Below are 16,562 nucleotides of genomic sequence, written 5' to 3'. Positions count from 1 at the left end.
AATCACATTATCTAGTACCAATAGATAATTTGTCTGGCTACCCAAAAATCCTTGCTCCGGCCAAACACTACGCTCACGGACGCTAGTTTCTTCTCCGAGTCTGGATCGGGTACCTCCCTGAAGATTTTTATAATGGGAATCAATTATAATAGAAAAAATGATGGGTTGGGCCAGAGCAAGATCACATGAAAATTAGTAATGGGCTTTGATACTCTTGATTGGTTAAAGATGATCCACTCGCTGATTTCTTTGTTTTGTACAACACCCCTCATTTTGACGTCACCACAAACAACTTCAATGATGGCAGTCTGACTAATGTATCAAACGATAGAGCAGCAGAATAATTCCGTTTTGAGTCATCAGGCAAATAGATAGCCTATAATAACAGGCACACAAATGAAACCATCATTAAAAGACCCACTAATGAAGTAGAAAATAACTAGAAAGGAATACTTGTCAAATCTTCATGCTCTCAAAGATGTATCACAAATAAGACTTAATGACTTCAGAATATCTAGTTATCCACAGGATATCAGTCTGCTTCAAACAATGTTGACTTGTGATTCATATTTGATGAAGACTGAGAAATTGCCAGTTGGCTTAACTTCTGCTTTAATCCAAATTGTACTGAGAATACAAATAAAGCAAATAAGAGACAAGACATTTTAATCTCAATGGTTTATGCCAGAGCAATAAAAATTATAATTTCTAGGATTCTCATACATTATTTACTGCTGCTCTTACATTGCAGCATTTCATTGTGTGACATCAAAAGCAATTTGTTCTCATGCACCACTGCTCTGAAATGCCAACTGAGATAATTGAAGTTAGTCATTCGACGTTAGCCATATTTGTCCGGTAACATTGAAAATGTTGGCACTGATGATTACAGTCATTGCGGTTGTATTGATTCATGTGTGGGCAGTAGCAGCAATTTCATTCGTCAAATAACAGTGAAAATCTGCTCTACTCAATAAAGGGCAAATAGTTAACTGACAAAAGCTTTCAACAGCTCAAGGTCTCAGAGTAATATCCTGGTTGATGGTTACCTCATCGCTTGCAATGACCGTTTCTAATCTCATATGAAAATATATGTACTTAATTAGGGTCAGTTACTTCTTCTATACTGTAATGTTATCACTACTTGGTTTGCCAAGTGAATTATCCTTCGCAGAACAGGCACTATATAATTCTGTCTGAATTAATCTACACCTAATGCACTCAACACGAGGAATAAATGACATCTTGCCAATTTAATGGTTTCTACCATTCTAGATGTACTAAAAACGGTGATAAATGAAAAACATTAGTGAACTGGATGTCTTCCATGTAAACTTTTCCAATAAGCAGAAGATACACGAGAGGTGACAGCCAAAACGTCTGCTACTGTACAGTAATGTGAGCAAACGCTTTTCAAGGGGGAGATCCAAAGAGTAGGGCCAGTGAGTGACTTATTTTCCTTGAAAAAAATATTTAGTTACATAACGAATTTGATATGTTTGGCGATATGCAAGGTCTTCTTTAAGGTTGGTTTTCACTGTGCAGTTAGCTAGCATGGCTGAGTGAGTGGATTAGAGGGGAGGGGGTGAGTGGGAACAGAGCGGGTCTTTTTACCCCTCAGACGTCCGTCATCTCGTCCTCCATGTCATCCCCCTCGGCCTCCCCCCCCTCCTCCTCCTCCTCCTCCTCCTCGTCCGACGTCAGATCCAACTCATCCATCTGAGACACACATTTTGGACACGAGCAGATGAACAGGTAGTTATCCCTGGGAAGAGAATAACGATGTTACATAAGTCACACGGCTGCGTGTCTCGTTCTGGACAAAGATTGCCTTGGCGAGAGAGCAAAAGGAAGAATAAAGAATATAATGCAGACTGATAAAATACATTTGCGTCAATCTGCGAGCTCCTCAAAAATAAATGCCATGATTCAACACGGTAAACTTACTGTTTATGTAAGCGTAATACAATGTGGGTCTGAATAGGAAGAGGAAGCGAGACACCCTACTCGCTGTTTTGTTCTGGTTCATTGAAAGTCAATGAACTAAGTAGAACAGACTTAGCTGCTATTGCATTGGTGTCTATGGGGGAGACAACCAGTTAAAGGTCTAATGCAGACATTTTAATCTCAATATCAAATCATTTCTGGGTAACAATTAAGTACGTTACTGTGATTGTTATAAATTTAAACCGTTGAAAAGAAGCAAAAAGAGCAATTTCTTAAGCAAGAATTTAGCTAGGACTGTCTGGGAGGGTCTGAGTTGGGAGGTGAAAACTGAAAACTAGCTCTTATTGGCAGAGGTTTAGAACTCTTTGGTATTGGTCTACTAACAAACCAATATCACCAGGCAGGCCAAAACGCCATCCCACAAAAACAGGCTGACATTTCCAAAGAGCTCTTATACCAAAGGGGCATTATCATAATTTTCAACATTTCAAAGTATTATTCCAACTTCAGTGTGGGAATATATAATACATGGCGAAAAGTATGTGGACACCTGCTCGTCGAACATCTTATTCCATAATCATGGACATTCATATGGAGTTGGTCCCCCCATCGATTCTATAACAGCCTCCACTCTTCTGGGAAGGCTTTAATGTTGGGCACTGATGTTGGGTGATGAGGCCTGGCTCGCAGTCAGCGTTCCAATACATCCCAAAGGTGTTTGATGGGGTTGAGAGTTCTTCCACACAGATCTCGACAAACCATTTCTGCGTGGACCTCACTTTGTGCTCGGGGGCATTGTCATGCTGAAACAAGAAAGGGCCTTCCTCAAACTAGTGCCACAAAGTTGGAAGCCCAGAATCGTCTAGAATGTCATTGTATGCTGTAGCATTAAGATATCCCTTCAGGGGCCTAGCACAAACCATGAAAAACAGCCCCAAACGATTGTTCCTCCTCCACCAAACTTTACAGTTGGCACTATGCATTCGGGCAGGTAGTGTTCTCCTGGCATACGCCAAACCCAGATTCGTCCGTCGGAATGCCAGATGGTGAAGCGTGACTCATCACTCCAGAGAACGCATTTCCACTGCTCCAGAGTCCAATAGGGATGAGCTTTACACCACTCCAGCCGACGCTTGGCATTGCGCATGGTGATCTTAGGTTTGTGTGCGGCTGCTCGACCATGGAAACCCCTTTCATGGCGCTCCCGACGAACAGTTCTTGTGCTGACGTTGCTTCCTGAGGCAGCTTGGAACTCGGTAGAGTGTTGCAACCGAGGACAGATGATTTTTACACGCAAATCGCTTCAGCAATCGGTGGTCCCGTTTTGTGAGCTTGTGTGGCCTACCACTTTGCGGTCGTGCCATTGTTGCTCCTAGATGTTTCCACTTGAAAATAATAGCACTTACAGTTGACCGGGGCAGCTCTAGCAGGGCAGAAATTTGACGGACTGACTTGTTGGAAAGGTGGCATCTTATGACGGTACCAAGTTGAAAGTCACTGAGCTCTTCAATAAGGCCATTCTACTGCCAATGTTTGTCTATGAATATTGCATGGCTGTGTGCTCGGTTTTATACACCTGTCAAAATGGCCGAATCCACTCATTTGAAGGGGTGTACACATACTTTTGTATACAAAGCACAGGAAATGTTTGACTTTTCTTTTTTCAACGGTAAACCACCAGAGTGAACCATCTTAATTTATCCACCATCTTTGGTTCTCATTTTCTGAGAAAAGAGACCGAGAGCAGTCTTTGTTCATGCTTCACTACCTTCAGTTTCTGGGAGTTGCAGATTTTCAAGGTGAAGTGCCTTTGAACATGAATCCAAAATGGGTTCCCACAGAGCAAACCAGCCCTGGGTTTAAGGGGGTAAAAATCAGTACCGGAGCATAGGTAGGCACCGGAATAACTGCCAGAACTCCTTGGCTGTGCTGGCCCAGGACTGCCCATTATTGCCTGGGAGGGTGGCCATTGATCTTGACTGAACTAGGAACAGTTTGAGTCTGTCAAAAGGATTGGTACACAGGGGATTTCAGTTGTTTACCTCAGGATTTTGTGTCTGCTATGACGGCTCCTGTCACACTGACAGCAGTCCAAGTAACTGATACCGATCTCCTGGAGATGTGAGGAAACAGAGTTTAACATGTTAGCAGATGAGGACATTCACATCAAAAGAACCCCCATTACAGTTACTATATAGGGATTCATTTACACAACAATGACAGTTAGCCACTTCAAACTACTAGAGTTATTGTTCAAGTTTTGTTACTTTATCTGGTTGTTTCATGTTTATTCAGCAGCAGGCGCCAAATCTTGTCACTATCCTGTCATGGTCATTAGAACGACACTAAAAGCGCTCACATTTTTTGCCAGAATTCAATCGGCTGGCAAAACATTTCTCTGGCCCCTTCTGACGCTTCTGTAACGGGCAGATGCACTTCTCAATCTCTCTGACAGCCTTGACACAACCGCTCTAATCCTTAAAGCCTCAGACCCCTAATACCGGCTGACAACAGAGCAAGCCAGGATGTTCTGTCCCATCTATCCACGGCCAGAATTTATCATCACCCCCCCCCCTCTTCTGACCTCTCCAGGGCTGATGTCACTTAGGGCACTGAGATGAAGCAAGAAGTTGTTGCTCGGGAAAGATGCCGCCGCATTCGGAATGCAGCTATGGTTACCTAGAGAGTAGACAAAATAATCAAACATTCAAACTTTTGACCAGTGAAAAAATGTATTTCTAGTTAATTTAATTGATTCTGTATGTTGAGCAAGTTTGAGGATTCTGGGAGCTGGGGTTAGAAACCATCCGATAGTGACGACTCACATGCGCTTTGCAGTAGGAAGAGCCCGGAACCCTCGCAGTTCAGAAAGTCACCGGTCTCTGCGGAGACAAATCTAATTCAGCTCTGACCTCCATTGTCAGTAGAGGAGATTCATTCCATATTAGTAACGATTTCAAATATGCCTGAGTCAAGCCACCCCAATTCAGAGGCACCAAGTATTATTTACTATCTTTCATAAAAATGTGAGCTGTACAAAGCCTCTGAAGAACTTTCTTGGTAATGTAGGTTTAGACTCAAATCTATTTATCAGACAGTTTTCTGCAGTATTCCTCAAACGGTACAGATGTCACAGGAAACGGCACTGTATTTGAGTGTAGGGAGGGAATTGTGACCTTTCTCGACATCCTTGTATAGTTGGTCAATGAAGGAATCCAATTGCTCCCTCTGCTGGCTAGTCAGCGCCAAAGCATCACATGCATGAACCCATTGGCTGAGAGAACTAGATAACGAGACATAAGAAAACAATGTCAGCACTTTAAATTGAATAATATTCAGACTAATGGCACAGTGCATTATTTATGAGTTGGAGATTTAGAGATGAACTTTACCTGGTACCTATACCCTGTCCATTGGTCCCCACAAGGGAGAAGAGGGAACGAAATCCCTCAGGTGTAAACCACTGTAACATGCAAGGACACACCTTATAGCATAAACTATCTGCATCATAATCACACATGTCCATAAGAAATTGTTCAATCAAAGACATTATTTTACAGTCTTGTCTACTGGAAGCGAAGAAGTAGCTAAGTACCAGCTCGAAAAACATGTACAGTCGTGGCCAAAAGTTTTGAGAATGACACAAATATTAATTTTCACGAAGTCTGCTGCCTCGGTTTGTATGACGGCAATTTGCATATACTCAAGAATGTTATGAAGAGTGATCAGATGAATTGCAAAGTCCCTCTTTGCCATGTAAATGAACTGAATCCCCCAAAAACATTTCCACTGCATTTCAGCCCTGCCACAAAAGGACCAGCTGACATCATGTCATTGATTCTCTCGTTAACACAGGTGTGAGTGTTGACGAGGACAAGGCTGGAGATCACTCTGTGATGCTGATTGAGTTGGAATAACAGACTGGAAACTTCAAAAGGAGGGTGGTGCTTGGAATCATTGTTCTTCCTCTGTCAATCATGGTTACCTGCAAGGAAACATGTGCTGTCATCATTGCTTTGCACAAAAGGGCTTCACAGGCAAGGATATTGCTGCCAGTAAGATTGCACATAAATCAACCATTTATCAGATCATCAAGAACTTCAAGGAGAGCGGTTCAATTGTTGTGAAGAAGGCTTCAGGGCACCCAAGAAAGTCCAGCAAGCGCCAGGACCGTCTCCTAAAGTTGATTCAGCTGCGGGATCAGGGCACCACCAGTACAGAGCTTGCTCAGGAATGGCAGCAGGCAGGTGTGAGTGCATCTGCACACACAGTTGAGGCGAAGACTTTTGGAGGATGGCCTGGTGTCAAGAAGGGCAGCAAAGAAGCCACTTCTCTCCAGGAAAAACATCAGGGACCGACTGATATTCTGCAAAAGGTACATGGATTGGACTGCTGAGGACTGGGGTAAAGTCATTTTCTCTGATGAATCCCCTTTACGATTATTTGGGGCTTCCGGAAAAAAGCTTGTCCGGAGAAGACAAGGTGAGTGCTACCATCAGTCCTGTGCCATGCCAACAGTAAAGCATCCTGAGACCATTCATGTGTGGGGTTGCTTCTCAGCCAAGGGAGTGGGCTCACTCACAATTTTTCCTAAGAACACAGCCATGAATAAAGAATGGTACCAACACATCCTCCGAGAGCAACTTCTCCCAACCATCCAGGAACAGTTTGGTGACGAACAATGCATTTTCCAGCATGAAGGAGCACCTTTCAATAAGGCAAAAGTGATAACTAAGTGGCTCAGGGAACAAAACATCGATATTTGGCCAGGAAACTCCCCAGACCTTAATCCCATTGAGAACGTGTGGTCAATCCTCAAGAGGTGGGTGGACAAACAAAAACCCACAAATTCTGACAAACTCCAAGCATTGATTATGCAAGAATGGGCTGCCATCAGTGGCCCAGAAGTCAATTGACAGCATACCAGGGTAGATTGCAGAGGTCTTGAAAAAGAAGGGTCAACACTGCAAATATTGACTCTGCATCAACTTCATATAATTGTCAATAAAAGCCTTTGACACTTATTATAATTGTAATTGTAATTATACTTCAGTATTCAATAGTAACATCTGACAAAAATATCTAAAGACACTGAGGCAGCAGACTTTGTGAAAATTTATATTTGTGTCATTCTCAAAACTTTTGGCCACGACTTTATGTCTATTAATAAATTGGTTGTGAAAGGGAAAATGGTGCCACACTCACCCGATTGAGATGATCGTCGTAAAGTGCCGTTGTAAACAGGGTTCGTAGTACGGTCAACTGCCCCTACAAACCCAATACAATATGTCAAAATGAAGGTAACAGTCATTAAGTAACCGTTTTAAAATCTATTCCAATGGTGACTCAAAGGTAATACTGACCACATTTTTTTTTAAACCAAATTTGAAGCTCAAAACCTGGTTTCCTCAATTCTTCTCAAAGCACATTGGAGGAGTGTTCCAAGGTCCTTTCCTCAGACCTCCAATGAGCCTTAAGGGGAATTTAGGAAACAAGGATGGGGGAAGCAAGGATTTAACAGCTTGTAGCTAACCTTTTTAGACACAGCCATTATCTCTATGCTTACCTGGAACTTCTCTCCCAGCAGCTTATGTGCAATCTCCTCCTCCTCGTTGGCCGCACGGCTGCAGAATTGAGAGAACAGCTTCTGCCAGTGCCCTTTGTCCTGGGCCTGCATGACACAAATGATTCAAACATTATTATTATTATTATTATTATTATTATGTTTGAGAAATACATATTATGCACAGGTATGCAAAGAATATAGGTTTATTATATCAAACTGACAGGTTAAATGCTTCTCCAGGCATTGTGAAGATCTTTCAATCTCCAAAAACCTTAATCTCAAAACTAACATTCACCACAAAGACAGAATGCAAATACAAAGTGCAACCCACTTTGGAACTGGAGAAGCTCAACAAAAAAAGGCTGAGGCAGAGGAGGCTCACCTGTTTGACAGTGGCCACCATCCTGGCCATGAGCATGATGCTGGAGGTCTCAGGAGGGTAGTGCATGCTCCTAGAGGACAGATAAGGGACAATGTCAATTCATACTGCAGCAATCACAGACAAAATATTACTGGGGCTGGATCTGAAAAAGTTACTAGCTGTCAAATCCTTGCTTTCTCGTCCTCATTTACACAAATCTAATTGAAAGCAAGGGAGTTGCAAGGGAGGGTGCTTTGAGAGGGAGGTGAGGAATTAGAGGAAATGAGGAAGCAAGGATTTGACAGCTAGTAAAAATATTAAATCCAGCCCAAGAAAAATATGGGCCCCATCTAGTGGTATTCAATTAAACAGAAAATCCATCTCTCACCTCCAGGCATCCTTTAGTTTGCTGATGGGGTGGTTTGGGTCCTCTTGGGAGGTGCCTAGGCACAGGGCCCGATGGTACTGGTCTGCCGCAGCCTGCCGACACTCGTTGCTACAGTACATCACCTGCAGGGGGAAACAAAGTCTCACTGAAACCCAAAACGAGACACTGGACTAGATTGGAGGAAGTAGCTACAGCATATCAACACATCTCCATGTGGCATTGGGCAGGTACATCTCATTTAAGTGGCTTCTAATCCTTAATCTTTACTGATCTGAAAACACAGGCAAAGTAGGAATCTTCCATATTGCTTTCCAATACAATGTATGTTTTTATTTGTATTTTTTAGGGGGTAGATCAGCTTGAATATTGACTATTAATAGAACCCACAATCTATGTCATTGTCTTCATAATTTCCAATCCCCCGTATGTTTTATAATTTCCCCTTTATTATTATTCCCCTAATTGGAGTAATCTAATGGACAACCATACTTAGGCCTCTACTTAAAGCTTATACATAAAATATACATTCACAGAATATTAGACATTAGTTATCTTTTTTTTGTACCACCCTTCTGATACCCTCAAATCCTCCCATCAATCTCATTCCCAAATATTTTTTAAAGTTCTGAACCTTTCTATTCTCATAGAAAAAAATGTAAGATTAACATTTTTACTAAGAGTATTATTAGATTGATTGATTGACTATGGCTTTTCAAGTCACCCAGCAGTGCTATTTGCAGTGCCATCTCCAGGTAAATATTGTAAATCTTAAGCCATTTCTGAACCTGTGACCAAAAACACGCTACATGTGGACAGTACCAAAACAAGTGATCTAATGATTCTGTATCCCCACAGCAAAATCAACAGAGCTGGGATGGATGTTTCCCCCACATACATAACATTTTAATGGTTGCAAGAATTTAGCTAAATAATTTAAATGGGACAACTATACGTTTTGAATCCATCAGTTCATAAACCATGTGCCATGGAATCAGGAACATTGAAAATCTCATCCCAACTATTTTGCAACCTTTATGGCGCAGCTGTCCATTTTTTGGTCCTTAAATGAAACTGGTATATTTATTTTTTCTTTAACCAATTTTGGTCTAATGGAGGGCCGACAGACAAGTTCCTTACTTTCTCCCCCATCCCGTGGTAATGCTGCAATCAGTTGGCTGTAATTTTGAATAAAGCAGACATTTCCGTATATTAATGTTAGCCGTATGTGTGACATAAGTTGCATTTATGATATCATTAACAAAGATTAGATAATTATGATTTTTCCAAAAATAAAATACATATTTTTTGTATCAATTAGTATAGGAGTTTAACCATAATACAGTGCCTTGCGAAAGTATTCGGCCCCCTTGAACTTTGCGACCTTTTGCCACATTTCAGGCTTCAAACATAAAGATATAAAACTGTATTTTTTTGTGAAGAATCAACAACAAGTGGGACACAATCATGAAGTGGAACAACATTTATTGGATATTTCAAACTTTTTTAACAAATCAAAAACTGAAAAATTGTCCGTGCAAAATTATTCAGCCCCTTTACTTTCAGTGCAGCAAACTCTCTCCAGAAGTTCAGTGAGGATCTCTGAATGATCCAATGTTGACCTAAATGACTAATGATGATAAATACAATCCACCTGTGTGTAATCAAGTCTCCGTATAAATGCACCTGCACTGTGATAGTCTCAGAGGTCCGTTAAAAGCACAGAGAGCATCATGAAGAACAAGGAACACACCAGGCAGGTCCGAGATATTGTTGTGAAGAAGTTTAAAGCCCGATTTGGATACAAAAATATTTCCCAAGCTTTAAACACCCCAAGGAGCACTGTGCAAGCGATAATATTGAAATGGAAGGAGTATCAGACCACTGCAAATCTACCAAGACCTGGCCGTCCCTCTAAACTTTCAGCTCATACAAGGAGAAGACTGATCAGAGATGCAGCCAAGAGGCCCATGATCACTCTGGATGAACTGCAGAGATCTACAGCTGAGGTGGGAGACTCTGTTGTCCTATGGACAATCAGTCGTATATTGCACAAATCTGGCCTTTATGGAAGAGTGGCAAGAAGAAAGCCATTTCTTAAAAGATATCCATAAAAAGTGTCATTTAAAGTTTGCCACAAGCCACCTGGGAGACACACCAAACATGTGGAAGAAGGTGCTCTGGTCAGATGAAACCAAAATTGAACTTTTTGGCAACAATGCAAAACGTTATGTTTGGCGTAAAAGCAACACAGCTGAACACACCATCCCCACTGTCAAACATGGTGGTGGCAGCATCATGGTTTGGGCCTGCTTTTCTTCAGCAGGGACAGGGAAGATGGTTAAAATTGATGGGAAGATGGATGGAGCCAAATACAGGACCATTCTGGAAGAAAACCTGATGGCGTCTGCAAAAGACCTGAGACTGGGACGGAGATTTGTCTTCCAACAAGACAATGATCCAAAACATAAAGCAAAATCTACAATGGAATGGTTCAAAAATAAACATATCCAGGTGTTAGAATGGCCAAGTCAAAGTCCAGACCTGAATCCAATCGAGAATCTGTGGAAAGAACTGAAAACTGCTGTTGACAAATGTTCTCCATCCAACCTCACTGAGCTCGAGCTGTTTTGCAAGGAGGAATGGGAAAAAATGTCAGTCTCTCGATGTGCAAAACTGATAGAGACATACCCCAAACGACTTACAGCTGTAATCGCAGCAAAAGGTGGCGCTACAAAGTATTAACTTAAGGGGGCTGAATAATTTTGCACGCCCAATTTTTCAGTTTTTGCTTTGTTAAAAAAGTTTGAAATATCCAATAAATGTCGTTCCACTTCATGATTGTGTCCCACTTGTTGTTGATTCTTCACAAAAAAATACAGTTTTATATCTTTATGTTTGATGCCTGAAATGTGGCAAAAGGTCGCAAAGTTCAAGGGGGCCGAATACTTTCGCAAGGCACTGTATGTGTTGTAATATTTGTTTTGTCTTTTAAGGTAGATTAAACTGAAATTGCAACCAGCTTTCCATGGCTTGTTTCAAAAATAGGGATATTCTAGAGATTATTTCATTTTCAAATAACCGAAAGTGAAAGGTGTTGTAATCTGACTAAAAGGAAAAAAGCCTTTTTTGAACGCGGGATGAGCTATTCTTACTAATCTGCTGAAAAACCAGTTCAGATTGAAGTACAACTTTTGTATGACTGAAGCCTTTAGTGAAAGGTTCAATGCTTTAATATTTACATTTCAGCCCTCTGAATTCATATGAATTATATAAATAGGCACGTTTAATTATGTCTGGCTTGCCATTAAAAATAAAGTTGAATATTCTTTGCTCATACAATTTTTAAAAAACAAGTCGTTCAGTGTATCCAGGGCCATGAGTAAGTACGTAAACTGGGATATGACTAAATAATTAATCAGGGTGATTTTTCCACAAATAGACCTTTTCATGGCACAATATATCTAATTTTGCTAACTTTCTATTAAAATGCATTGTGGTGAAAACAAAAAGTCTATATACAGTGAGTGCAAATGAGGTAAGATAAGGGAGTTAAAGGCAATAAATATGTGGAAAAAGAAATTACAATATAGCAATTAAACACTGGAATGGTACGTGTTTTTTAATAGATATGCTGATAGTGGACAACATTGTTTCACTCGTCTTGACAGTTTAATACTTTGAGAAGTAGCCATTATTTACTTGTTTACAACTGGAGTTACTATACATAACTTTAACCCATTGTATAAGAGATCCTCCAAAATTAAGATACTCCATTTATACATAAATCCTAGTTGTACTTTTCAAAATGAACACCAGGCCCGGTTTCCCCGATTTTTCATAGTGTTCTATTGTTTCCAGTACTTCTCTTATATTATCTCCTCTGTATCGTCCATGTAAAAAAAACTTGTCTGACAATTAGTTTTTTGAAAAATTTTATTCTATGCATTTTGCTAGAATTTTTGCAACACAACAGTGAAGTGTAAAGGGCATCCAGTTTTTTAGGTGGGCTGGATTTACCACCTGGGTCCGGTTTCAGTAATAGTGAAATCAGACCTTCTTGCTGAGTATTCAATAGTCTACCATTTTTATAGAAGTGATCAAAACATGCTAATAATGGAAAAAGGTTTGATGTACCTCAACTGGTATGCCATCCAGCCCTGGAGTTTTACTGGACTTAAAGGCTTTAATTGCATCAAGAAGTTCCTCCTCTGTAATTTGGCCTTCACATGAGTCTTTCTGTACATCTTAATTTTACGCTATTAATAGAAAAAACATCCTTACAATTAAACTTCAGTTTGCGAAGATGCAGGAGACAAACGAAAATATATGCTAAAACCCACTTTCAAAAATGGGTTACAATGTGTTTTTCGATCAGTACTGTCCAGTCCTTAATTGGCAGTGCAGATGAGGAGGACTTGTGAGAGGCACACACCTGGCATTGTGGGCAAGCTTGGTGCAGCTCTGGATGCACTTTGCACAGCTCGGGGTGGGGTAGACTGAGGTCAGGGATGCCACTGAGTCTACGGGCATTATCCTCGGCTGTCTCCAGAGCACGCAAGCAAAACTCACAGGCTGGAGAAGAGACAGGGATGGATGATAAATGAGACAACTAAGGGTCATGTCACTAAATATTAAAGACCATTCAAAAGACTCAAAATGTGAGGTTTCCCCCTTGACCTTGGTTAATCTAAAAAGCAAAGCATGCTGGAACATTTTTGCTCCACGATTTTAGGAAGGAGGATGTGTTCAGTCTGTCAATCACCTAAATCTTGAACCTATAACACCTCACCTTTGTACTTGTACAGGGAATTCCACAAGAACTGGGCAGAGACAAGAGGGCGCTCAATAAAAATTGTGTCTCCTTTCTTGATGGCCTTCTTGGCGAATAATCCCTTGCCCTAAAATAAAAACCAAATGTTTAGATATAAAAAGCATTGTCAATTTCAGTAATATGCACCTACCCATACTTTATCCACACAAAGTGTATCCTATTGACTCAGAACAGGCTAGCCGTTGCACTTTATTAGCCCCCCAAAAGGTATCTCTGTGCATACCTAGATAGCTAACGTTTCAAGATGCTAGTTGTTTAAATAGACAAAAAGCTTAGCTAGTTTTAAAAGGAATCAGATAGCAATCCATGTGGCATGACGGTAGTGACTGTAATTGGTGATTAACGTAATTTGCTAGCTAACTACAATAAGCCATTGTAACAGTATACCTTCCCGTCCCTCTCCTCGCCCCTACCTGGGCTCGTACCAGGGAACTTCTGCACACATCTACAGCAGCCACCCTCAAAGCATCGTTACCCATCGCTCCACAAATGCCGCGGCCCTTGCTGAGCAAGGGGAGTGACGTCACCAATTGAAACGCTATTTGCGCGCACCCCGCTAACTAGCTAGCTATTTCACATCGGTTACACCATGATGAATCTAAAACATTAACACAGCTAGCAAGTAACTACGTAGCTATAGCCTGCCAGAAAACGTCAACAAAATGACAACAAATTCTGTCCTGCGAATAATTTTTTGATTTGCCCAGCCAGTCTACAGATTGACAGCATGCGTGCCAATGAATTTGGCATCAAAACGGTGCTAGATCCGATAAACTTGAAATTAGCCTTTTCAAAATAATCATTGTCTGCACATTACCTTAATCTTGTCAATAAATCGGACTTCCACACAACTGCTAACTTTAGTGGGGTCGACGCAGAGCGAAAACATGTCATCTTGGGGGGCAGCCATCTTCACAACAACCTTCGACCTTTCAACTCGGACGTTTTTAGAAGAGTCTACCCGTAGGCATTTAGTGGCCTCTAGCGGTTGATTTAGCTAGTATTTTTCTTGTATACAGATTGACTACAATTAGTGCCTTGCAAAATTCTGACATGATTTTATCTTCGATGAAATGTAATGAATCATATCATGAACGCCAAACTTTTTCCAATATTTTACAGCACCTGATAAATGAATGAATTATGCGGAAGCTGACCCTCATTGTCACGCAAAGGTAAATGGCTCACTGTCAAACATACATGCATTTGACAGAAGACAAATAAAAGTTTATATATTTTAGAATATTACTAAACATTTTGATATGCAATTGAATCATAGATAAAATTTAGTACATTTTGAGTAGCAGAAAATACATAGAATAGAATCCTTAATTGAAACAATAAAGTGGTCACCCTACCTCTGATTTGGTTAAAAGCTGAGTGATGATGCGTCTGGAAAAATATCACCACTTTCAAATTCATAGACAAAGCTATTGATGCAAGGACTGACCATCCATGATATACCAATTATAGTTTTAACCGTGTTGAGGCTACACAGTATTTGTTTACATTGTTTACAAACATTGGAGTAAAATAATCTTATATTTTGGGTTCTGATGGGGTACATTTGAACTAAACTAATGAGGCATTTATAAGTTATATTCTTCAAGAATTAATGGATATATATATAATTAAGTTAAGTCCAAAAATGAATTTAGCAACTAAAGATTCCAGTTATAAATACAGTGCATTGCGAAAGTATTCGGCCCCCTTGAACTTTGCGACCTTTTGCCAGATTTCAGGCTTCAAACATAAAGATATAAAACTGTATTTGTTTGTGAAGAATCAACAACAAGTGGGACAGAATCATGAAGTGGAACGACATTTATTGGATATTTCAAACTTTTTTAACAAATCAAAAACTGAAAAATTGGGCGTGCAAAATTATTCAGCCCCCTTAAGTTAATAATTTGTAGCGCCACCTTTTGCTGCGATTACAGCTGTAAGTCGCTTGGGATATGTCTCTATCAGTTTTGCACATCGAGAGACTGACATTTTTTCCCATTCCTCCTTGCAAAACAGCTCGAGCTCAGTGAGGTTGGATGGAGAGCATTTGTGAACAGCAGTTTTCAGTTCTTTCCACAGATTCTCGATTGGATTCAGGTCTGGACTTTGACTTGGCCATTCTAACACCTGGATATGTTTATTTTTGAACCATTCCATTGTAGATTTTGCTTTATGTTTTGGATCATTGTCTTGTTGGAAGACAAATCTCCGTCCCAGTCTCAGGTCTTTTGCAGAATCCATCAGGTTTTCTTTGAGAATGGTCCTGTATTTGGCTCCATCCATCTTCCCATCAATTTGAACCATCTTCCCTGTCCCTACTGAAGAAAAGCAGGCCCAAACCATGATGCTGCCACCACCATGTTTGACAGTGGGGATGGTGTGTTCAGGGTGATGAGCTGTGTTGCTTTTACGCCAAAAAGTTCAATTTTGGTTTCATCTGACCAGAGTACCTTCTTCCACATGTTTGGTGTGTCTCCCAGGTGGCTTGAGGCAAACTTTAAACAACACTTTTTATGGATATCTTTAAGAAATGGCTTTCTTCTTGCCACTCTTCCATAAAGGCCAGATTTGTGCAATATACGACTGATTGTTGTCCTATGGACAGAGTCTCCCACCTCAGCTGTAGATCTCTGCAGTTCATCCAGAGTGATCATGGGCCTCTTGGCTGCATCTCTGATCAGTCTTCTCCTTGTATGAGCTGAAAGTTTAGAGGGACGGCCAGGTCTTGGTAGATTTGCAGTGGTCTGATACTCCTTCCATTTCAATATTATCGCTTGCACAGTGCTCCTTGGGATGTTTAAAGCTTGGGAAATCTTTTTGTATCCAAATCCGGCTTTAAACTTCTTCACAACAGTATCTCGGACTTGCCTGGTGTGTTCCTTGTTCTTCATGATGCTCTCTGCGCTTTTAACGGACCTCTGAGACTATCACAGTGCAGGTGCATTTATACGGAGACTTGATTACACACAGGTGGATTGTATTTATCATCATTAGTCATTTAGGTCAACATTGGATCATTCAGAGATCCTCACTGAACTTCTGGAGTTTGCTGCACTGAAAGTAAAGGGGCTGAATAATTTTGCACGCCCAATTTTTCAGTTTTTGATTTGTTAAAAAAGTTAGAAATATCCAATAAATGTCCTTCCACTTCATTATTGTGTCCCACTTGTTGTTGATTCTTCACAAAAAAATACAGTTTTATATCTTTATGTTTGAAGCCTGAAATCTGGCAAAAGGTCGCAAAGTTCAAGGGGGCCGAATACTTTCGCAAGGCACTGTATGTAGAGAAGGTAATGGATAACACATTGGTTAGTACAATATATTCTGGCAATATTATATGCACACAAAAACATTGTACTGTGCAATATAACTGTGCACCAGTCATATAACTTCTTCAATCAGTCAATACTGTATTGTACCCTTTCTCATGCAATTATCATCGGGAAAGGAATGTACAAAAATA

The 16,562-nt window shown here is 40.5% G+C and overlaps 1 protein-coding gene across 1 annotated transcript; it reads right to left on the bottom strand.

The window, feature by feature from the left end:
* Positions 1–660: 660 nt before the first annotated feature.
* LOC110537870 (SET and MYND domain-containing protein 5) lies at positions 661–14,030 on the bottom strand. The gene is made up of 13 exons (XM_021624305.2): positions 13,911–14,030; positions 13,052–13,160; positions 12,695–12,834; positions 8,263–8,384; positions 7,896–7,965; positions 7,514–7,618; positions 7,153–7,215; positions 5,340–5,410; positions 5,124–5,230; positions 4,773–4,829; positions 4,532–4,626; positions 3,990–4,060; positions 661–1,765 (listed from the first exon to the last, which is right to left on the bottom strand). Exons 1-13 carry the CDS (start codon positions 14,001–14,003, stop codon positions 1,618–1,620), a joined length of 1,251 nt encoding a protein of 416 aa, XP_021479980.2. The 5' UTR covers positions 14,004–14,030; the 3' UTR covers positions 661–1,617.
* Between the last annotated feature and the right edge of the window lie 2,532 nt (positions 14,031–16,562).

Source organism: Oncorhynchus mykiss, chromosome 12 (assembly GCF_013265735.2).
Source record: "Oncorhynchus mykiss isolate Arlee chromosome 12, USDA_OmykA_1.1, whole genome shotgun sequence".
NCBI lineage: Eukaryota > Metazoa > Chordata > Actinopteri > Salmoniformes > Salmonidae > Oncorhynchus > Oncorhynchus mykiss.
Note: the sequence above shows the minus strand (reverse complement) of the source record. Positions and strands in the feature narration are given on the sequence as shown.

What these genes read in the sequence shown, in the direction of transcription:
- LOC110537870 (XM_021624305.2), bottom strand. Translation starts at nt 14,003, where the DNA reads ATGGCTGCCCCCCAAGATGACATGTTTTCGCTCTGCGTCGACCCCACT. An exon ending in AAGCTTGCCCACAATGCCAG is followed by an intron (nt 8,385 to 12,694) that starts GTGTGTGCCTCT and finishes TTCCCCCTGCAG; the next exon opens with GTGATGTACTGTAGCAACGA. An exon ending in CTTCCTACTGCAAAGCGCAT is followed by an intron (nt 4,627 to 4,772) that starts GTGAGTCGTCAC and finishes TCTACTCTCTAG; the next exon opens with GTAACCATAGCTGCATTCCG.